This window comes from Amblyomma maculatum, chromosome 11, assembly GCF_055883805.1.
Source record: "Amblyomma maculatum isolate TAMU_Amacu chromosome 11, ASM5588380v1, whole genome shotgun sequence".
Classification (NCBI taxonomy): domain Eukaryota; kingdom Metazoa; phylum Arthropoda; class Arachnida; order Ixodida; family Ixodidae; genus Amblyomma; species Amblyomma maculatum.
Window position 1 is genome coordinate 25,903,024 of NC_139354.1, and position 24,957 is coordinate 25,927,980.

The following is a 24,957-nucleotide window of genomic DNA, read 5'->3' on the forward strand; positions in this document are numbered from 1 at the left end:
CACATTTTCCACTGTGGCCATGGAAAAAGTCTGGCTCTTCAGGACGATGACACCGGCTAGGCAGTTTCCATCAACCTTAGCCTCAGACCATTTGTGCCAAGTGAACACCTTACTGCATCATTTCTAACTAAATACCACTATTGATGATACGTCTATGGAAAAGTTTCGCTTCTCGTCTTGCAACTCATTACATGATGGAGCTGAAATATGTTCCGCTTATAATAAAGTTGGCTATGAGCTTCTCACACTTTTTGACAGTTTTCACTGGTGAAGTATGCTACTGTGAATGGTACAGGCGCCCAAATCTTTAACTGGCGTGTGCGAGCGGCGACTTTTCTGTGCGTCAGCGCCATATGACGGAGCGAAGTTCGAAACAGGATGAGGCTAAGCGCATGCTCACAAAGCACGCTCAGCTGGACTTCGCTCTGTCATAGGGCGCTGACGCACAGAAAAGTCGCCGCTCGCGCACGCCAGTTAAAGATTTGGGCGCCTGTACATCTGGGCACTCTATTGATGTGCACTCCACTAGTGTCTTATTCATCACATGCAGTGTTTATTCCCTTCAAATTTAATTTATCCTAAGAGTGGCACAAGGTTGCTGCTGCAAGGTGCATGATGCAAACCAGCAACTTTCACTTGATGTACCAGTGGTGAAAGTGTGTTGCTATTGCTAGGGGGAAGGACTATACAACCAAGGCACAGCAGAAGCCAAATATTATAGTGATTGTGGATAATCCTGCCAGAATTCTAGTTCATCGGGACAGTTTGTCCATATCTAACAGTAGCAACTAGTGGCTGCATGGGCAGCAAGAGTGCAGATATGCTGCAAAGGTTAAAACATGCCAATGATAGTACCTTTTTTGCTTCATGCACATTGGCTACAAATGAATTACTTCTTCTCTATTCCTCTATGTGAAAACAGTCACTGACTTTGTTTCATGCATTCTGTCTCGCTTAACTGATCAGTATAGACATATACCTTCACCGGACATGGCACTTTGGGCTGGTGGCAGAGAGAAATGGATTAATATATTGTAGCAACAAATTGTCATCACTTACTTTGCAAAAAAAAGAAACTTGCTTGTAGAAGTTGAACCCCTTATACCACACCAAAAGAGCAACAAAAAGCTGTTTAGTAACCATGCAAATTAACGAAACAAAACTCGCGAGTGCAGTCAGAGGCAGCAGATGGCGACGGGGCATAACGCAAACAAGATTGTTCTGAAATGTGCCACATGGCTGTCATTTATCGAAAAAGTAGCATACAAAAACAATGTTTCATACTGTAAAGGTCACTTCCTCTGATGATAATGCGGGCGATCTCCAAATTTTGGAATTGGTTTCCAAGATCAAATAAAAAAGGGCGTGCATGTCATTCATGAAAGCGGACGAGTAACGAACTTCGTGCTTTACACATAACCAAACTTCAATCACAGCTGTTTCATTTAGAGCTTGCAGAAGCCGCACATTACTGTCAGTAGAACAAAACACGTCATCCCGAAAGCAGCCAAATGCATTTGGTCTCCGCACTTTCATTTCATTGTAGCCTTGCGAAATGCACAAATCACTCTCACTGCATGCACGGCGGAACGTGTCTGCACGCAGTAGAGGCGGTCAGAAAGCACAGCTGCGGACGGTTTGCTTTTTTTTAAATGCAGGTTTTTTCTTCACCGGAGGGCGTAAGTAATACAGTCGTACCTTAGTGGGGATCTTGCCGAAATACAAGGCTTGGGTTACCTCATAAAATAGATCGCATTTCGGGGCCGATTTGCATGTAAGCGGTACGTAACAAACCTGCGTCTGAGCCACGAAGGGCTTCGTGGAGCGGCCTTGCGCCAGCGATTGAATCAATGCACAAATCGCATTTAGTTCATCCGGGGCGGTGCAAGACAAGATGACTAGCCTCATGCGGTCTTTGGAGAAAACTCGCGGCACAAGTATAGCACAAGAGCGCGCACACACATCCACGCAACAACGCGCATCGCGCACTGCCGCTGCTGCCACCACAAGACGGGCGCCGAGAAGGTGTTGGCCGAGGCCCACGGGTCGCTAGCGTGGAATGGGGGTGTCGGCCGCAGCTCGTAACAGCCAGCCGACGGCCTCTTCTCCCTCTCCATCTTCGTTTTCCCCCTCGCGCCGCATCCGTTTGTTGGGATCGGATATACGCGTCCCGGCTCGGCAAGCAATACGACCTAGATCGTACTGCTCGAATTCACTTGGCGTTAACAAGTAGCTTGTCATCCCTGTCTTGCATCCCGATATGAAAGCATTTCGAATGATGTCAGCGGATGATCGTGAATTTTCTGAATATCGCTAATATTTGGGTTTAGGTATAATGTACTTAGATTACTGAGTAAACCTTTCATAGTTCATTTACTTAGTGCAGTGCTGCATATTTTATGGCACTTGATTTTTGAAGTCATTAATAGGTCCTTAGTACAAACTAAAGACGGATATGATGAGCGTCAAGTCAGAAATTTAATGGGGCTCCAAGCGCATGGTACATGCATTTAATGGCCTTTAAGCGAGCCTTGTTAACAGTAGCATCTCTAAATATTTTGTCCTTTTACTGCATAAGCTTTACGAAGTGAAGTGTGTAAGGGCTCGCTTTGTCAAGTTTCACCTATTTCTGACTGTATACTCTATAAAACATGTCATTGCCATGATCCAATTCATCGTTACGGCTATGTCCGTGGGAGATGCTTTAAACATCGGGCATTGTTGTTGGACTCCGTTCGCATCACGAATACAGTAGGTACATTTATTCAGCTCGGTCTGCGACCCTATATTTTTCTTTATATATTCAGCTTAAACTAGCGAGCCTTCGCGACATATGAGCGTGTATCTGTCTCGCAATACAAAAGTCCTGGGTTCGATTTACTTTTCCCACTCAAAATTGACTCAGTTTTCATTTCCGCTCAATTACCTTCCTTCAGCTACGGAATTTTCAATAGAAATTTAGCGTTAATCTCAACCTTCAGAACTGCTCCTGAATTTTCCATCGGAATTTTTTGCTCACAGCGAAAGGCGACGACGCTGATTTTTCTGCTATACGGGACCCTTAGCAAAGTTTCATTAAAGTCTTGTCAATATGACCGATTAAGCGACATGCCCATAAGAGAACGGGGCTGGCATATTATAACAGTGGGTGGCGCATAAGGCCTCATATAATGAATCGAAGTGCGTCACTATGAGCACATATTAAAGGAGCTTGCAAACCAAAGGCAGGGTAACTGAAAAATAAAAATAAACGGATTATTTTGTTAAAGTAATTGATCAGTCGATGCAGCATATCCACATAAATACAGGGCTCAAAAATGCAGCTTGTCATTTAGCGCTAGTCTGTAGGAGGCACTTGGCGCATGTACTTGTTAGTTGCTCCCAGATGGCTTCAGCAGCATCGTTTCCGCCTCTACACAAAGGCCAACCTTAAATTTATGTTTCAAGCCGCCATAGAAAAAAATTGGCAGGAGCTGAAAAAAAAAATCACTCCGGCGAACATCGCCAATCCTCGCATCGGCGCATGAGCACGCAAAAGGTGTCCCGTTAAGACTTTTGAGAACGACTGCTAGGCGGCTTTCAGTGGCGCCCCCATAAATATTCAAACGAAGGTTAGCTGACTGGTGACTGAAATCAAGGCAAGAGTAGGTACAAATTATACTACTATTCCCGGCTAGACGGCCTGTGAAGCAGCCGCCCGATTAAAGTGGTTCAGCCATATCGACCCATCCATCCACAGACGGTGCACGGGGTGTGCTCTCGTGACTACTACAGGCCGTACTGAAAGTAGCCCTGCAATATAATTTAAGTGCGTTGTTTTGCTTGCTTCTCGGAATCGTTACGTTATGACGATGCTATTTCCACCGATCGTAACATTCGTTACCCAATATTTTACTTCGCTCGATAACCAAAATCATGGTACTTTCGGTGCCGCCACACTAGGGGTTCTTTACAGCGGATATGACTTCAACTGGCGAACATATTGTTACGTGGTGGCATGACAAGCGATGGAACACGGCGACACAACAGAAACAGAACGACGTGATGACATGACGATGAAATATGCTTTAATGGCCAGCGGGCCTAGCGCGAGAACTCCGCCCGCGCCACTGCCCGCTTCGTCGTCTTCGTAGCGTGACCCGGAGCCACCGAGTGATCGTCCCGATCAAATGCTTGTAATCCAATGCATGATGTGACAAATGAATACAGGCGCAGAATTCGGAGATGAAATGCTTGTTACTACAATAGGGATGAATGCTTGCCTCGGAGAATCAGGTCCAATGTTCACCGTTTGCCGAAAGCCAATGCCCCTGGACACGCCGGACGGCTTGGGCGGGGGGGCTGTCTTCGCTCGAGTGGTCGTGAGGTCGCTTCGTCGTGGGGTCGGTCGGGTCTGCTTTGGGCTCTTCCTGGTCATCGTGTGTTGTGGTCAGGCCAGGGGACGGGGCTAGGGAGATCGGCTGGTGGAGTCTGAGCAGAAAGGGCTGGGGCGAAGCTGTGCGGCGATCTCCACGGGTTTTTCGGCTGACGGTCCCGGCTTACAGATGGCGTCGATGCTCCAGTGCGAGGATGGGGATGACCCGCACCTCCGACCAAATGCTGCGTGGTGGCATGACAAGCGATGGAACACGGCGACACAACAGAAACAGAACGACGTGATGATATGACGATGAAATATGATTTAATGGCCAGCGGGCATAGCGCGAGCATTCCGTCCCGCGCAACTGCCCGCTTCGTCGTCTTCGTAGCAATACGACGCTTGGAAAAAAGCAAGAACTATGCTCCATGCACTGCGGAGTACATTACCACGGGAGGCTTTAGTTGCTCTAGGTTGATGATGCTCGGGGCCATACCCTTTGAAAGAATAGCTAAATAACAGCGCCGCGACGATGCACACGAAAGAAGAAGAGGCATTCTCGTGTCCGTCGTCGCGGCGCTGTCTTTTAGTCATTCAGTTGTACACTAATTTGCTTCTTGCACCATTTGAAAGGGGTCGGTACCACAACTGGTGCACGGGCCAAAGGCAATTAATGATTTTCTGGATGCCTCGATGCGCGCGCTCCCTCGCAGGGTGGAGGGATGAGTGCCTCCGTCCGACCGGTGTCCGCCATTGCGCTCCCTACGCTTAGTCGCAGCTCGTTGAGAAAGACGCGAGCACAGTGTTTCCTGGGGCAAAATGGCTGGATTATATATGCCTCTGTGCACGAATAAGTCCCTAAATAACTGGAAGATGATCCTATTTCTCAAATAAGCGCGAAGGCGACTTATAAGATTGGTAAAAATCAAGCGCGACAAGTAGCCACCCACAAACCGTTCGTGTTTGTGCAGCGTATGCGACTTTCAATTACTGAAATGAAAGATTAACTTTATTAAAGTTAATGGTTCATTTCCGTGATTTTTCCCGTATAGTTTTCTTTATTTCCCACCGGCCGCCGCTCAGGTGCTTCAGATTTTAGATAGCAGTTGCCGCGGCCGGCAGCAGATCTTTTGCTTTTTGATTATTTAATAACAAACCACTACCATCTCTTGTATCCCCATACGCCACTCTCGCATTATTCGAAGAAACGAGCAGAGAGAAGTCCTCCTTTCTAAAGTAAACTCAGGAATATCTCCATTCGACTTCAGGATGACTAAGGAAGTGGGGTCAAAAGAGTACAATGTTTGAATACCACCTCTTTATATGTGAAATTGAGGATGAATGGTGAGGAGATTGTCAGCGCCTTGCTCCTGGAACAGTACTGGGCTCGGCCCATTTGTCGCGCTCACTTCCTATGACGCGTTCGCGGCTGGCACTTCTGAATGGTTGGCTGCTTGGTTGGGAACTTTGAAAGCACCAAAAGGGTGCCTGCTTCTTTTCATTTCAACAATTATGTGTCGCCTGGTTACGAGACGTTTCAATTGGAAAACAAAACCTTGCAGAGAAGCTCACGAGAGAGGGTTACAAGCATCTGTGGAAACGTGTCAACTTCATCAGTTTTGACTTCAGAGCTGCATAAAAGCTCTCTGCAAGCTTGGCTACGTATTAGCAGTTATCTGCAGGCGCATTTTGTAGGCTATACCGGCAACTTGTACAGCCCGCACTTGATCAGCATCCTCTGATTGCATGCACCCTCAGCGCGCAGTGTACCCGTGCTGATTAGATGTCACAAAGTACGATAGTCCTCACCAAAATAGAGCACGCTTACATGATTATGTCGATTGAGGAGATGGTTAAAAAAAGACTGCTTGGCTTTCGGTAGGCAGCATTCACCCTGTTCGCCTCTCAGCCTCTATCCACTTCCAGACAGTTGGTTTATGACGGGCCTATTTTCAAGGGACCAGTATCGGCGTGTGCCTTCAACTTTTTTTTTTTTGTTTGGTTAGAGAGGGGGGGGTGATTGAGAAGAGGTCTGTTACTAATCATATGTATGTTTCCAGTGTCTACTCAATTTCCTGCAATAGTACAGATAATGGATGGAAAAACAGCGCAAAAGACGAACACCACAGCAAAGAAACACAAGAATAATGAAGTTCAGCACTATAGCCTATTGGTCTTGTGTTTCTTTGCTGTGGTGTTCGTCTTTTGCGCGGTTTTTCCATCCAATGCGTTCCACCAATTCGCCCGTTTGGCGATAGCGTAGAACAAATAGTGGGGCTAGTCGGATGCAATTTATTCTGGAAATAATCAGCGCATGTCGACAAGGAGTAAGGTCATGAACACACGAGCGCTGCGTGTTCACTTATTTTAGTCCGTGCTGAATGCGCTGATTATTTCCAGAATCAATTTCCTGAGGCTGTGAGTTGGCCTAGAAATAGCCGCCTCTTCGGTGCGTGGTTTCCAAGCTACGAATCTCACTTACAAAACTAAGGCTGATTTCACTTCAACTTCCGGTGTCAGAATTTTCATTGCTGAAGCTGGATGGCAGGAAGTCAAAGAGCAAGGACTGAACTCGAGAACAGCAAAAATAAAATGGGCTTCATACCGGCCTTCGTAGTCAATAATGACGCCTGGACTTCCTGAGCGATACCGCGGTTTTAAACCTGACGAAGCAGCAGTGACCAATGCATGCAGATATACCGGCTGTTTTAGTGGAGGTGGGCAGAACATTTAAAGATAGGCATTTTAAGACATCCAGATAGTTTTGTCTGCATATATATGAAAAAAAAAACAAAAAAAAAAAACAAATGACTCACGCAAATGACTCAGTGGGGCTGGTTAAACTAACTTCCAATAGTTAAACATAACTGGAGATTTGTAATCGGTCGTTATTATTATGTCCTATCACTCATGGAAATTTTGGAAACTCGTCTTCCCTTAGCCCTGTGGTCCGCCTCAATTTTCCAACCACGCGCCCTTTTCAAAAAGCGCGCGCTGCGAAGCGATGCCAATCACTGCACGTTACTCTGTAGCTTACCTGTCACGTGACCTTCCTCCTTACCTGCGCTGCGATACTAGCCGCTGCTCTAGCCCACTAAGAATGCGGTGACGTCGCGCCTTTTTTAATGTGCTCGGCTTCGAAAAGCCGTTGCACCATGGAGCCTGCAGGGTCATTCTAGTCTTGATATTATGAAACGCGAGACGAACGGTCAGCTCCGAACTTTTGTGTTCGAACATGGCGCATGATAGAAGAAAATTAAACAGAACATTACTTATTGGAAATTCGCTAATCATCATAGTACTTAGGTTGCAGGGTCTCAAAGTGATACCAGTATGTGCGCCGCATTGAGAACATTTTTGCCCACGTGGTCCACAAGCCGCAAAAACAAGAATTCACAACAGAAAATTAATAGTCAATAATTGTAAACAAGAGGAAAATAATCAATGATAAAACAAAAAAATAAACCGAAACGCCACTTCCCCCCCCCCCCCCGCAAGAAAAAGAAAAAACAACAAATTGCTCTTAAATTTCAGTGTTTATGAGTCGTTTGCCGGCTATTCTTGCAAACCTCCTTCTTATGCATTTTGCGATTCGCTTAATCAGTACTGTTTTTGTGTCTCTATTCCGCACAAACTCAATGGCACGCAGTCATAAGATATGCCACTTCGTATGAACGATCACCCAGCATAAATATAAATCCCCTCTGAAACAAGCCATAGGAACGTCGCCTAGGGGCAATGCGTAACCCAGGATCGAAGTAGTGGAAGGCTGGTGACCGATCTCAACCTTTCACGCAGCCCAGCTTGGCAGCATTTGCCAACGCGGCCTTATTGAGGAGTCTCTTAACCTTTCTCAACCCAACGACTAGTCAGTGCAAGGATATGTTACCTACGTAACTACTACCTGAATGCCAGAACGATATCAACAATTTCTAAGGCGAAATCATTTATAGGCTCACGGGTGTACGCATAAAGTGTCCATCCATGAAGGGTATCACACCGTCCCTGTCTAAGAATGAAGTGATTTATGAGTAAATTAACTGTTGTATGACGTATAGAGGCTGAAAAAATGTCTCTATGTGCAAAATTTTGTTCATGTGTATTAGTAAGGTAGTTATTTCGAGCCAGAAATTCAATTCAAAATCAAAATAGCCATAGACGGCGATATAGTGTGCAGACGTTAAAGCAGGCATGTATGTAGAAATAGGGTAAAAAAAAAAAAAAAACATTGCAAAGCCTAAATGTAACCCCTCGTCATTGCGTTATAACATCGAAGACAGTCAGTTAAGAGTGAAAGAAGAAAAGGTCGTAAAAAAGAAAAGCAGTGCAAAAAAGGTTACAATACAAAGAGAAAAAGCAGGAGGAAGAAAAAAGAAACGTAAAAAGCAATATAGGAGACAAAAAAAGAGCAAAAAAAGAGAAAAGGTTGAAAATGGGTCCAAACAATCACAGAAAAGGCCTTAGCGCTAAGTGCCTCCAAAAAAGTTTTCAGTACCAAAACCCAGGTCAGATTATCTGCATGGACAACGATGACTTGAACGCTGTCATTATAAATGGGATAAAAGCCATACCTTTTCCCTTTCAGCACAGCATTCCACCCTTGCTCATTTGCCGCCTCGCTACAACCCTATATGTCTAACCGATAGGGCCCCCTATTCTAAGCCTCCCTATAAAGCTCATTGTTGAAGAATAAACAGCAAAGGCTGCATCACATGGAAGTGCGGGCGTTGACAGATGAAGGATTTGTAAACATTGCAGAGAAGTGCAAATATGTGTATGTTATTAGGAGTATACAAAAACTAAATGTAATATTGTAACGTGCTTAAACCGAATCATCATCATCAGCCTGACTGTTATGCCTACTGCAGGGCGAAGGCCTCCCCCATATTTCTCCAATTAACCCGGTTCTGTGCTAGCTGCATCCACTTGGCCCCTGCGAACTTCGAAACCGAATAGGAGGTGCGAAAGCTTCTACGCACACACAGAAGCTGGTGAAGAAGACGACGTGGGGAAAGGCACATCGCGAGTGTTGATGCAGTCTGCACGTGTGAGCCAATGTTTGCAATTCGCTTACATGCTACCCGGAGTAGGAAAGGGAATGACGGAATGAGAGAGGTGTAGAAATTAAATGATTAGAAGTAGAGGGTAATGAAATGGGGCCATTATGTGAGCACCAAGGTTAATTGTCAAGTAATCTTAAACTATGAAGTGATGAGATGCGTAGTCCAACAAATGGGCTTACAAAGTTCATAGCGTTAAAAATGAGTGAGGGTTACACGCAAGGGGAAATTATAGCTTGCCAATGTGTTCATTTTATTTTAATACGCAAACAGGAAGTTCATTGCGTGTCTGTTGCCTAGGGCGGGGGACATAAATCACTCTCCAGTGCAAAGGCCCTAGGGAGAGCTTCTCCATGCAATGGACATATTAAGTACACTCGTCAGCATATGACATTCAGTCAAGCAGGACTTGTTCCGATCGTGACGCAATTGTCACAATGCGGCCTGTTCGTTTGACCAAAACGGTATCGCAAGCCGTTTGTAAATAGCGTTCAGGCGATGTCTGTGATATAGTTTCTAAATGACAACGAAATCTGGCAGGGAGTCTCGATTTTAGATGTGGGTCGACTAAGTAAAAAATTGGAATTGATGTGTCGACAAGCTCCAGAGCAGATTCTTCTTCTTTTTTTTTTTTTTTTTCAGAAGCATATCTTTTAGCTTTTGGAACGCATCGGATGTGGATGGATTTCTAATGTTTGTAGCCGTTAAGGAACGCTTCATCTGCTTTTTCACTGGCTACAATACCACAATGAGCTAGTGAATATCCAATTAAATATTATGCAGTGACCTGCAGCGTTAGCCAAATGATGTAGATATCCGATGTCAAAGGTTTCAACACGGCAAACTTCCCAATTGCTTGCAAACCGTCTTACCGTGGCATGCAATAGAGCGATGAAGGGGAACTTTTTTTTCAAGTGCTGTTTGCGAGCACGAAAGCCATTAAAAACGAGTGAATGCTGTGGCGGTGTGCTGTCGCCGTGATTTTCTCTCGGACGGCGACCACGCCAAACACTGCTGTCGGACGCTGTTTGCATTTAGTTTCCGTTGCCCGAATGTGTCATACCGAGGTATGACACACTTCTGCAACCTGTCATGTTTCTCAGCTGTTTGCGCATTGTGACAAGCTGTTTGAAATTAAGTTTCTCGGGGAACAAGTTTCAGGCTTGACGGGCGAACGTGTTTTGTTAATGCCACTGCTGTGATTAGACATGAATCATTCTAACTACGAAACGACCAATATCTCAAACGGCAACTTGAACAAACGTAGCTGACTGGAAACGATTAAAAATGCTTAGCGGTTACAATGACTATAGGCATGCCTTATCATAACTACGGAACGACATATATATGTCCCAACGACAACTTGAAATGACCGAAACAGACTGGAATCGAAGGAAAGAGGCAAACGATGAGAGGCAATGAATAGGAGGAAAAATAGGCTTTCGCCTTTCTCCTCTTAAGAGACAGCCAAGAGAGCCTCCCATATTGGTCATTATCGCCAGCACCTATATATATATATATATATATATATATATATATATATATATATATATATATATATATATATATATATATATGCAATAAGTCGCACATACCACATACTATAGTAGCCCCGCCGGGGTGGTGCAGTGGTAAGACGCCCGACTACTGTGCCGGAGTACCCGGCCTCGAACCCGGCCTCGGCGGCTGCGTTTCGATGGAGGCGAAAAGCAAGGCACCCATGCGCTGTACGATGTCAGTGCACGTTAAAGAACCCCAGGTGGTCGAAATTTACGAAGGCCTCCACTACGGCGTCTCTCATAGCCTTGGTCGCTTTGGGACGTTAAACCCCACAAACCAACCACACACACAAGAAAGTGGTACACCGCTGCTCAGCGTAACAAAGACCTCCGTTTTTTCGCTGTGCGACGCTTCTCTGAGCATTTTGATAATGAGCCTAATTAGAATATTAGCTAGACATATTTATGATTTCTTTTTTATTCCTGCTAGGATAAAGTGTATAAGGAAGGCAAACCACTAGACACACCACACTTTATTTGTGTATTAGGTCTGGAATGAGGCATAGCACATTACTAGGCAGGAATAGTGACATGGCTGGCGCGTAAAAGGGGATAATATCATGCAATTAAAAATTTTCAAAACGCAGTTGCTGTTTCGGTACTGAGTGCCGAGCAACGGCTTAGATCTTACTGCCGCGTTGAGGTAACGTGTGGCTGGTTTGTGGGGTTTATAGTCCCAGAGCGACTCAGGCTATGAGAGACGCCTTAAGTTTAGACCACATGGGGTACATTAACGTGCACTGACATCGCACAGCACACGAGTGCCTTGCTTTTCGCCGCCATGGAAAAGTGGCCGTCGAGGCCTGGATTCGATCCCGCATCCTTGAGCACAGTAGTCGAGCGCTGTGACGCCTGCGCCACCCCGACGGGGTCATGGTAACGTGAGGCCTACAAGCACTTCCTCACAACTTCATTCATTTTATTCCAAACACTGCATGCAGAACCCTGGCCAAAACGTAGTACTAAACGTGAATAAAAAAAATAATAAAATATATTTTTATGTCTGATGTAATTAACTGTAATTAATGTAAATTACTGCCGTCCCTCGGATGCTATAATCAAACTGCACGAGATAAAGATTATTATAACTTTTTTATCTTTTGCAGGTGAATTCGGCGTTGTTGATGTGCATTACTGTATTGCACACTGTTGCAAAGAAAATTAACGGCGTGTAATTAATTTGTGTCCACTCTTTGAAGTGTGGTTTATGAAACAGATGATGAATTCTTTCTACGAACCTATCTCAAACGTGCTTTCTTATCCAGCGTTTTATTACTTTAAGAACTCCAACGCAGTAAGAAAAGAAAAACACTTGATTCTGCTCTGGCACTACCATGTTTAGCGCCGCCAAACGGGCTTCGAAAGAACGTGTGAGCGCTTTTTGTCTTGAAGTAAGCGAAAACGCCTCGGTAAGCATGTCCATCTGCTCGTTAATTGAAAAAGAAATGTGTTCAATGATATGCGATAGGCGATAGATAGGCCACCGACGGCCAATTCAACGCGACTTTGTTGGACTGTTACACATAAAAACCAGAAAAAAAAAAAAACTCAGAAAAGCTTAAGTTTGCACCATTTCATTCATTGCATTCTGCGGTCCACGAAACAACGCCAGGGTGTCTACCGACCGGGAAAAGAGGGAAAATCGGGAGTTGTCAGGGAATTTTAAGAGGCCGGGAAAAGTCAGGGAATTGTCAGGGATATTTATAAAACGATTGCAGAGTGATGGAAATTTCCTAATGCTCGTCCGCACGTACCAGTAGCCGCAGGCGCTGCCAGGCGTAGCCATGAAGCACCACGAGTGCGACCACGATTGCAGTGAAGTGTGGCTGTGGCGATGTGCCGACGTATTATTCACATATGCGCACTGGCCTGAGAGATTCCCGTCGCGTCACAGCAAGGCACTATACTAGATGGCGCGCGCCATCAAAGTATCATCATCATCATCACCATCCCTTAGCAATTGTTTTTCATATATCCTCAGAGGCGCTTGCATAGTGCTCAATTCGTTCGTAGTTGCTGCTCTTGCGTTTCCCGACTGGGCAGTGGGCACACTTGGCGTGCATGCTACGATCTTTCCTACCGCGTGCATTTCGGCCTTCAGTTTGAAAGTTCGTGCTGTGTTCTTGAAGTGAACATATATGTGTGGAAGTGACGATGTCATTGTCGCAGAAATGATGCTTCAAAGCCGTCTGGACACACCCGGAAACCTACGCGCATGCAAATTGGATTAGGCCTGTGCGAAATGACCCAAATAGCGCTCGCTGCACATTTTTCTGTAAGAAGTTCTCCTTGAGCAACATGAGGAAAATTGGCGATTACTAGTCATGCTGAGAGTAAGAAACATCAAGCCGCTCGTCTGGCCCCGGTAAAAGCACGCATTTTATTTTGTTCTAAACGCGTTTTAATTAAGGTGAACAAAGCAGTTATATTGCGGACCGTTAAAACAGCAATGCGAATGCGTCGCTGTCAAGCGTACGTGGGACAAATATCAGCTGGAAACATGTTGATAGGTTTGAAGCAATAGTCTCACAACAGTCTCTTCATGGTTTTCTTGCAGTGAAGATCCCGACGCTCCTGCGTGACAGCGATGCCCAAGCGGAGGCACGCCGCGGATGCCGTCGTCGTTGATGGTGGCCCGGTGGAGATTGCAGTGCCCAGGAGAATTTCGAGGCGCGAAGAAGCTCGTGTTTCCGAAAAAGCTCTGGATCCTGGAGATGATCACGAGCACGGAGAACCTCAGGTTCACGGAGAACCTCAGGTTCACGAAGAACATCACGTGCCGGAAGCCGATCACGTGCTCGAGGCTCAGGTTACCGAAGATCGTCAAGTGTCAGAAGGCGCTCGTGCGTCCAAAGAAGCTTGTTCGTCGAAAGATGGTCATGCGCCCGAAGATGGTCATGCGCCCGAAGATGGTCATGCGCCCGAAGATGGTCATGCGCCCGAAGATGGTCATGCGCCCGAAGATGGCCATGCGCCCGAAGATGGCCATGCGCCCGAAGATGGCCATGCGCCCGAAGATGGCCATGCGCCCGAAGATGGCCATGCGCCCGAAGGTGGCCATGCGCCCGAAGATGCGCATGTGCCTGAAGTCGTCGATTTGCCCGTAATTGAGATATTCAACCTAAAGCCACTAGTGCCGAAAGAGTTGAGCGCAGCCTTTTGCGAATACGGTGGGCCAAATGTCGACCACCTCCAGCCATGCACGCACCGGGAAGGTTATTTGTGCCACATATCAGCAAACATGAAGGTATGGAACGCTTATTTCTGGGCCATCGGACTTGAACTCCAAGAAGGCGACGCCTCGCAGATGATCCTACTTCCGTCGAATGACAAAGAAAACAGGAAATATGAGGCCTGCGCGAAATACAAGCAGCGAGCCACGATGCTCCTGTGCCATCTGCTTACAAAGCACCGCTGCGTTGTGGGAGCGACCATCAACAACGAAATCCTCAGCGGCCATGAAGAAATTGTCTGTCTCGCAATTCGCAATAACTTGGGGCTGAAGCAGCTCTATCTGAAGTTTACGTCGATGACGGAGTTTCTTCCTCGAGCCCTGGGGTCGGCTGTTGCATCCCTGAGGCACCTGGAATCACTGGAACTGACCACGGACGCATACGGTCACTTCCTTGGCGATCTTGCGCCTCTGCTCGTGGAAACTACTTCCTTGAAGAAGCTTGTGGCTATTGATGTTAATGGGATACATGCGGCTTCCAGGACCTTCATGGAAGGGCTGTTAAAAAACAGGACTATTGCGGATTTGACGATATCAACGGCGATTGTGGACTGCTGCAACCAAGTGTACGGCTCGCGCAAACCTCGCATTTCCTTCGACACGTACCTTAGACTGAGTCCACCCCTAACATCGGTGAAGATAACGGCTCCCAGAGAAGGTCCAGAGGTCGATGTCTGGGCTATCTGCAGCGCCCTGACTGCTAACAAGGTGCTGACTAGACTTGAGCTGGAGGTGATGGAGATGCAGTGTGGGTTCACGACAGACATAAGATCGCTTCTGAAAAACAACAATACGCTCAGACACTTCAGCTTTACATCCCGCCACATCGACAGTAAAGATGATGGCGTAAGCTTTCGTGGAGTGAGATGCCGAACATGCCCAACCTTCAATGACACCAACCACGTGAAGCTCTGGATATCCGCCCTTGTAGAGAACAATATTTCGATCACAGAACTGGCTTTCTCAATGTGGGGCTTTACTCTCTCAGAATGCCAGGAATTTTGCAGAGCTGTCAAATCGAAAAAGTCACTAAATGTTATCCTTGAACATCTGGGTAGCAAGGCATTGGACATCTGCAGCCTTCTTGTTGAATATGGCCTACAAGACAGAGTCACGGTCAAAAGCTGCATGGTGTACTACCCAGACAATGATATCCGCCCATTGAGCCGCCCACGGGTCGGCGCGCCCTTCAGCCGGCTTCAAAGCATTGTACACCAATTTCCTACCTCTCTTAAGCTTACTTGCATAACGCTTCGAGTTTACTCGATCTTGTGCGTTAACGGTGAGACAGACCCAACCGAAACTCCCCTTGTTCAGTTGATACGGCGGGGGGTTTGCATCGACGAGCTGATATTGTTATTTGAATCTCGCTGTTGTATCCTGTGCTGGAATAAGTGCGGAGCCGCTATATGCGATGCAGTGTGCCAAAATTCAAACATTAGAAAAATAACCTTTGCCTTTTCGAGGCGGTGGGACGTCATTAACACTCAGCCACTTGTCAGCCTTCTGTATCGAAGCCGAACACTGCGTGAGTTTGACTTCGAACCTCCAAACTCTGCAGCTTTCGACAGGCTCGTTGCGGGGTTATTAAAACCTGAGCTCCGGGACAACTATACGTTGCAGGACGTGACCGTTATATACCGCTATGGTGAGTGTATGGACGCTCGCCTGGAAATCCAGGACGTTGTGCACAGGAACCGAGCCTTGACAAAGCGCGCAGCTCGCTTCGTCACCGGCACCCAGGTGAAGTACACAGCAGAAGCCTTTGAGAAAGTTTGGGAGTCTCCAGCATTGCTTGATGAAGTTGAAAGGGCGGGACTCGTCGAGAAAGACCAGGCTAAAGAACTGATTTCCCGTTCGGTGCTCCGAACAAGAGACTTCACCTTTTTCATGAGGCTCGCAGGCGTGATACGCGACTGCCTGCAGTGCAGCCCCAGGGAAGACGGGAAGGCTCAGCTGAGTGACTTACCCGAACCTTGCCTCTCTCACATACGGAAGTTTTTATTACTGAGTGATGTCATTGATTCAGCGATGTGAGCACATCTGCAGTTGCCGTTACACTTTGTATTGATTGCTTGTTTGCCTTTTTGTAAGGCTTATATACCACAGCGGTTAAAGCAGGTGAGTTTTACCCGGAAGCGAACATCATATACTTGATGGAGCTTGATCAATAGTCTTGAGTAAATAAAACAATTATTCAGCTTTTGAGTTTTCATGTCAAGGATCTATATTATACTGCGAAACTGAAGGTCGTGAGCACTACATGTGACCCGCGTTTGTTCACTTTTCCTGGTGGCAGTGCTGTCGGAAAAACGTCATGATATGCGTTTTAGATCTGCTTCTGTTGGCTTTCCCGCTTGCCACAATTTTGTAAAGGTGTCCACGTTTATTTCATTTTATGAATGCGCAATGCTACACAACAATCTTTAAAATTTTGAAATTGAATATTTCGAAGCGTACTGCCAGTTAAATAAATTTGACGATAACTTTCGGTCTTTACTGGTTTCATTTTCTCAGTGTACCATTAATAATTTAAAAAGCCGCTGGGCAATTTGAGTCATTCGATCATCTATTCATGATGCTTACATGATGCCCGCTTTGCTCTAAAACAAACCTGCATAAACCAGGCAGGTGTATTTCTCCTTGCTCCGATTGAAAAATTCATTTGAACAAGGATGAGCTAACTATAGCTTGTTGTCAGTTATGCTGTAACACGTCGTTCCAACCATTTTCGTTTTATTTCATGTATCTACGTTTACATTCTACATCTGTGCTTCCCTGTCATATTTTGTCATCTGATGCATTGTTTTTAAACTCGTGTACTTACGAAGGGCTGTCTATTGCAAAGAAATCGGCGAGTTCGCTTCTGTGATGTTTATCATTTTGTCATATAAATAAAGCGGTATCGATAAATGTTCTTTTTCTCCTTCGGCCACACGTACAGAACTGCATGCAGCCACTGACTATTTGGTAAAATACAATTGAACTCCATTCACCAGTAGAAGTTTGTGTCTACGATGCATCATAATGTACCTTTACGCTGGATTGTACTGAGATTTTTACTGCCTAGAGAAGGTGTATATATGATTCAACAAAGTTTAGTTTCACCGCGGAGAACTGCATCAGAAGTCAGTCTGATTGGAAGGAGATTTTATGTAAATGTTCCCAGCAAATCCGCGCTGCGGTTTCAAAATCATGGCAGTCAATCTTTCGTTCTAGGGTGTATATAAAAAAAACTCAACAAGCGACGAGTAACTCATCGCTGTTGGGTGTTTAAAAAGTGCCAGCGAGCAAGTGGAGCTGTCAACAACGGCCTAAGAGCCTTTCGGAAAAAAATTTCAAGCCTATTAGGTCAAAGACAGGGCTTCCCTTTCATAGAAAGAGGAAATGTAAAAAAATACGAGCGCAACTGTCTGACTGAAGATGAAAAAAAAAAGTAGAAATGCTTTCTAGTCGCTGCCGCTTGCCCTTCAATTGCTTAAGCAGTTCCCTTTTCGCACACGGTGGTACAAGAGCGCGTGTGCGGCGCCGGAGGTGCTCCTTTCTTGTGAGAAGCACTGTGGCATCATCCATACTGAGGAAGCTTGTTATTTATGAGAATAGAGTCGGCCTGGCGGGTTGAAGAAGCTGCAGAGCTTTGCGAACTGAGTAGGTCACGTGGGACGCACTCGATTCGAACGGTTTGCGAGATGCGAGCCGCCAGACGATGTATATTCTGACAGATTTGTGGGCTGCGACTGACGCGTCCGAGCTGACGTGTTGCCTGAAGGGAGTTGGTGCGGATGACAATTTTGCCTGTTGGTAGTAGTGTTATGACGGATAGAGAGCGAAGCGCGTCTTGGACGGCAGCAAGCTCAACACAAAAAGGAGTTTCTGCAAATTGATATTGGGATGTCCTATTAAGCGTCGTCTTACAAGGACAATAAATTGCGGTTGTTGTTTCACATCCATCAATGCTGGCATCTAAGTAAATAATTATCGAGCCTTGGGCCACTTTGTATCTTGTTCTGCGATTCTTTCACGAAGGGATGATGCCGCATAAGACATGGTTGGTCTATGAAGGTCAGTAGATTTGTTTTCGCTCAGCTGCACAAAATTCCATGGAGGAAGCGATGGTGGCGGCAATATGGTGTGCGATCTAGCATAGGCCCGGAGTGCTCGTGGTGAGTGCAAAATGGTCGTATTTAGGCTACGAGCATCACGGCGTTGCTGTACCAGTTCATCTATAATGGGTTGAGCTGAGCGTTCTCCAGTAGTGCCACGACCGTTGTGATGCGGGGGAGACAATTGTGATGGCTCTCATAGGCTCTTTGTTTACTGCTTCCAGACGATCCAATTCAGTTCCTGTCAAGTGCTGAAACTGTGCTTGATAAGTGAGGCTTGGCTGCAGAACCGCTGTCACCAAATGTCGTGTGACGTGGGAGTGAGTGCCACCGGATTAAGGAGATATACTTCTGATTAGGCCCAAGGTCTGCATCGCCTGTTTTTTAGCCCGAGAAAGCCAGGCGGTTCACGTTCACGACTGATGGATCGGCAATCCCAGAGTTTTCAATGTCGGACTTTCGTGAAGGCGTCGCAGCGAGTTTACGGCGACCCCAGTTGTTGGCGACCAACGTGAACATAGTTTTGCTTGTGGAAAGCTCTAGGCCGACAGATTTACATAATTGGCACAGTAATATCTAAGGCTGACTGTAAGACTGCCACATGAATCAGCAGGTCAAGTTGTGTACTGCACACCGTAATATCATCAGCTTAGAGCAAAATGTTGACTTCGGGGACATTATGTAAGCGCCATGCAAGGGGAATGATGGCAATGTAAACAGCATTGGCGACAGTACCGAGCCCTGGGGTACGCCGCAAACAGGGACAAATGATCCGATGGGATCGTCATTTAGCCGTATTGCAAAGCCTTTGTTTTCAAAGAAGTATTTTACGAAACTGTGTGCCCTAAGAGGAAAATGCAAGGTGTCAATACAATTCAAAATGGCGGCATAGCTTATGTTTTCATACGCCTATGAATTATGCGAGTGCCCACACCGTACTGCAGGGTAACATGTGCAGTAACTAAGAATTCACGCACCAACAGAGAAAAGCATCATATTTTAATGTAGCTTGCGTACGTACACCTAGTTCATCACGGTAAGAAAAAAAAAATAGTTTTTAAAATGTGTCTCCAATGGCATCGTTTCAGCATTAAGCTCTCTGGCGCCCGTTCCTTGGTTTCGCGTCGTCGTCGTCGCCGTTGTCCCTCGTAACCAGTTGTCTAATTGTACATACATGTCTTGTTCGAATTATTTGCCTCAATCTATCGAAAAGCTGAAACAGCTGACAAGCTGCACTCAAATTTCGCACTAGGAAGTACCATAATCGTCGCCAATGTTTCAAAACAAAATCAAAAACTAAATATTGCCAGCAGGGACCCTGTTCTAGACAACTTACCATTACGTTCCAGTTGCGACTTACGCGTGACGTGTGCTGTAGGACGGTGCCAAGATACGTAAGCACACAATCGGGTTACTCAATCTGAGAAAAAAGTGATAGAAAAAAGCATTGTCGTCAGTTGCTACATATTGGTGCCAACCATGCAAAACGACGATGGTAAAGGAACCGAGCTGTTGCTGTGCATTACGCGATTCGGAAGCCTAGGGTTATAGTGAGGGCGAATGAAATGTGTGGCGTTGCGCTCTCGGTGTGTCATGACATATACTTGCGGTCAGACATTCGGCAGCAGCTACGCACGGAGAGGCTGAGTGAGTTCGTAACGCGAGGAGCATTGCAGCTGAAGAGCAATAACGGCAACTGAATATTCATTGGGTTGGAGCATAATGGGAGCGGAAAGTGGCATTGCGCCTCATAAGCGTCGATGACCTCGTACGTTCACTTATCAGCTGCTTTTAACTGCACTCCGGTGGTTTTTCCGTCATGCTGTGTTTTTGGTTGAATTACATTTCTCGGCACATCCTGACTGGAACACCAAAAAAAAAAAAAAAAAAAACGTTTTTCGGAATTCCAATTAGAAGTATTTTTAAAAAGAAAAAACAGCAAATCGAAGCCGAAACTGCTTTCACGGGCAGAAACGACGTCCTAGGTCACGAAATGGTGACGTCACACTCAGTATTAGAGACACTCGTACGTGCGTTGGATGGTGAAAATAAAGTATGGTATGCTTCATGAAGCATGCATAAAATGTCTGAGGTAGTTCAATATAAGCCTCACAATTTCATAATCATGCGGGAAGTGGACAGTAACGCCGGTATACTGCTTGTGACGTCAGAAACTCAGTGTTGCCGGCAGAAATAGTCTCAACTTAAGCCATGAAAACAGCATATTTTAAAGTCGTGTTGCGCGCGAACGGATTATCGTACGGCGCCCAAATTTTGTAGAATGCGTCAGGACGGAGAGGAGAATCTACAGTAAAATTTTTATTACAATATTCGAATGTCAAAAGTCTCTCGGAGTTGCCCTTTAAGGACCTCGTCTAAATAGAAGAAATTGACAGATTTCCGAAGTAGCTACAGCACTAAGAACCAGCTACCGTCTGGTCAGCAAGACTGCTAAGTTTCTAACATCTTATATCGGCTTGAGTTATGTAGAGCGCGGAAAGCAGTGCAGGGAGAGAAAGTTTGTGCGCGCGTGTGTAGCACACACACACACACACACACACACACACACGCACACGCACACGCACACACACACACACACACACACACACACACACACACACACAACCGACATTAGCGACCTGCCACACGAACGAGCTAGCAGGTTGTGTCCCAACGCATAGAACTCATATGTTGCTGAAACATTGGGAGTTGCTGCCTACTAGCATTCTTCACCGTGCAGAAGCACTCCTTTCGCCTGTGTGCGCGTCTGGACAACTAAGTATGCGCGTCTGGACACAACTTCCTTCATTATTGCCGTAATAGAACCAATCGAAAAACCGTATATACATTGCATGCCACAACCAACAACGACAGCCAACGCGTGCTCGACTTCATTTTAATGCTAATAGTATTTTGCGTATTTCAGCATATTAAATACCATATATTTTCTCTGTCTGACCAAGTTGTCCTAAATTCGAATTTGCAGCTTCTTACGGATCGGTTTAGTAAATGGGATACGCCAATAATTATGATAAACGAGTCTAATTATGTGCTACCAACAAGTTAAAAAAAATGAAATTTTCCTATGGTATCGAGAACGATGTAAGCAGTCAAATAGTTGGCTACAGATATCTAGACGTGAAGCGAACATCGGATCTGAAATAGTTTAACTCCGCCCGCCATCAGGAACCACTGAGTGCGGCTGACCAATCTCGGCTTAGAAGTGAGCCTTCTCTAATTCGGTGTCAACAAAAGTACTAGTGCGGGTTTATTCAAAGACCACTGGAACGATTTTAGCATCGGGATTCCTTCATTTCCGAAAGAAGCCGCACACAGCTGCAGCCCAATCTCGACTCAGGCCTGCGACGTCAAGAGTGCCGTCATTGTAACTTGTGGAGAATACGTGAAGCAGCCGCTTGCACTGGTGAAATAGGGCGTTCAAAGTTATCACGATTTCCACTGCTTTAGTGACGGCCTCGGACACAATTTTGGATGGCTGGCGTATAAGGCCCTTAAAATGTTTGTGTTTCACACCGGTCATGGACAATTCAGCCTTGTTGTCCTTGGTCATATTGAGATCCACAAAGCGGAAGCGACGAGCCATATCTTCAAGGTAAACCAAGGTGGACTCATTAGAGAGTTGCACTGTTGATTAAAGGAGAGACTGAACTCGTTTTTGTTTTTTGTTTTTCAGGACGAAACTTTTGGAAGCCTTCAAAAATCTTGAATGTGTTCCGATTCTTCGAAAAAGCCTGTTATTTTTTAACTATTTTCGGGAAGGTCTCTGAAGTGCAAGGTAGATCTACCTCAATTCGCAGAGTCACGTTCCACGGGTTCATTCTTATCACGCGGTCTAGGAATTGAAACCACTCCGGATTTTCATCAGGGTATCCTTGGATTACGGTAGTGGGATCACGGGGCTGCAAGAAATCCAGAGGCTGTGCCTGTTCGGTTGTCATGGGAACGCTGTCATGGTGTATTCAGGGGCATGGGCACCTGAGTACAGCAGCTCCGCCAGATGTCCCGAGTTGTCGAACGTACCGCTGGCAACATACAGGAGTAGCACTGGAAACAGCTATTTACTTGGGCTGAATTGCGCTGACAAAAACTGACCAACCCGGCTGCAGCGACAGCTGAAAGTGCCAGTCGGTCGTCGGAAGACGAATTCCCGCTGTATTCGGTAGCACTCAGTTTAAAACCGGCGATGAAACACTTAACTCAAGTAATCAAAGAAAACTAGAACACTTTTTAAAATGGGAAGCCATCGAGCTTTGCTGCAATCATTCTACTTACACGTCGGTGTATCTGGAGCTAAAAATGAAGAGATAAAGGCGTTTTCGGCAATAATAGGCTTGGGATCATATGGTGCATTATGTACTTGGAAAGCGATAGTGAATAATGCGAGCAGTTCTAGCAACAACAACAAAAAGTTACGGTGGCTCGCGGCGATATAGCTCTTCTGTCCACTGCTAATCTGGATCGCATGGATAGATAAAAGCCGCTCTTTGGAGCAAATACTTCTCGGGGCTCCGCGACAAAAATGGCCAGGCATAGCGCAATAGCATTGTCATCGCCCAGTTCTTGCATTTCGAGATTGTTTATTCCGACATATGACGGAGGCATTCGAGACAATATATATTACGTCTAACTGCCGGCAGATATACCAGCGTAGCGATAAACATTATCTTGCGGGGTACTCAGTACTAACCCTCAATAGCTCACTGCTTTCTGATGCTGGAATTTACTCGTTTTCTTAAAAGTCTTCCATATCCCCTTGCGTCCTACATGACCACCGCCTACGATTATACACAACAGCACCACCTGATTACGAATGTCGGCCTGCTTCACACGTTTCATCGTTAGTGGAGGTGTATTTTTGTGGAGGGCAAGTACAGATGCAGAAAAGGGGTGAACAAACCCTTGCAGACTTTTCTAAAACATGGCTATAACAATGTAACGCGTTCGGTGCATTACTGATATTTTAAGTTGGAGCTGTTAGGATTCGTAGCCTATCAATGCATAAGTATTTGAGATGACATGCCATGACATGATCGTGGTGTAACGAGTTTGTGAAGACCTAGCAACGCTACCTCACCCTAACGATTCAACACAGTTCTAAGCCACACAGGCACAAAATGATGAGGGTAGATTTGCTGCAAATTCAAAGGAACTCCTCCGGCTGGTGGTAGTTGGAAGTTGACATGGGGGCAAGTCGGCGGACTGTGTGACATCATAACACCCCGTGACATGACAAGAGCCGCCAAATAAGGCAGGTATTTCAGATGGAAGAGTGGTTCGATTTGGGGATTTAGACTATTGAGAAATGCCGTAGTGGAGGGCTTCGACCGCCTGATATTTTTAACGTGCACTGATATCGCGCAGAACGCAGGTGCTTTGGTTTTCGCCTACGTCGAAATACAAACAGCCACAGTCAGGATTCGATCCCACATCATTGTGTTCAGTACCAGAGGGTCCTAACCACAGAGCCACCGCGCCAGGGTAGGTGAAAGAGTGAGATGACAGTATAGAGCACCGGGAACCTTGAATTCCAAGTCGAGCCTCTCAGGCATCTCGCACGGCTTACTTAAGCAGTGCTACACTATATCTCTGTTGGCTGGTTTTTAAAAGTATGATTGGGATTATGGGAACTTTGCAACGGAATATATCCAGAACCGGAAGAAGGTACAGCGACAGAAACTCTGCTCATTTAGGCTTACATATTGTTATATGGTTGCGACTATGCTTCTGGCCGATATGAAAAAGAAATGGTCCGTCTCCAGCTTTACAAGGGAACCATGGGATGTAGACCACGGAAAGAATTGTGGGGATAATCTCCGGCATGCAGGCAGAAAAAAGAAAACCTAAATATCGAAAATACATTATGTGGGAGTAAATGAAAACCTAAGCAGGGCAAACAATATCTGCTCGCAAATTTCCGTCGAGTCGCCAAGGAAATGCCCCAGGGAAATTCCTCTATGATTGAGCTCTTTCACTGAACGCTTAGACACTCTGAAACGTGCCTATCGTCATAACGTCTGTTGTCGTGTTTGACCGTGGAGAAACGTTGCAGGGAAGTGGAAGGCGAAGGCATCAGTTTCCTTTTTTTTTTTTTTTTTTTTTTTGCTATTTTAAAACCGACTACGAATTCTTGCTTAAGGGACATTGTGCATTTACAGCACGAAATTGACGAATGGCGGGATTTTACAGCAGATACATTGGATTGAGATGCATCAAACTGATTAAGTAACAGAACGTTACCTAATGAAATGCACCAAATTCAATAAGCAACGAAACGTTAATAAATTTGTTGGATTTCGTTTCAATCTCTCTGCTTCAAAATTCTGCCATTCGGCAATCAACTGCAACTGTATTTGCTTTCGCCGCGGCAAGTACACAAAGCATGTTGGAGCACGCCCCGCGCCTTTAAAGTGGGCCTGGCAATGGCGGCTGCCGTAGCACACGATTATAGGGATGTAAAATTTTCGGCAAATTTGAAGATTGGAAAAAAAAAAAAAAACAAAGAAAGAAACCAGTTTTGCCCCTGAAATATTGAAAAAATGGGAAAAATATTAATTAGTTATATTAATCAAGAAGAGCAGCAGCATTAAAACAGCAGTCTGTTTTTTTTTTTTTAGCGGTGTGCTGC

General features: G+C 45.7%; 1 protein-coding gene across 1 annotated transcript in view; it reads left to right on the top strand.

Annotated features, from left to right (window-relative positions):
- Window positions 1-17,176, top strand: part of LOC146173193 (uncharacterized) — a 47,629-nt gene extending 30,453 nt beyond the window's left edge. The window contains exon 2 of the mRNA XM_084585002.1: window positions 13,534-17,176. Coding sequence (XP_084441128.1) covers window positions 13,564-16,245 — 2,682 coding nt within the window. The 5' untranslated portion in view covers window positions 13,534-13,563 and the 3' untranslated portion in view covers window positions 16,246-17,176. The remainder of the gene's footprint in view (window positions 1-13,533) is intronic.
- The last annotated feature ends 7,781 nt before the right edge of the window (window positions 17,177-24,957 follow it).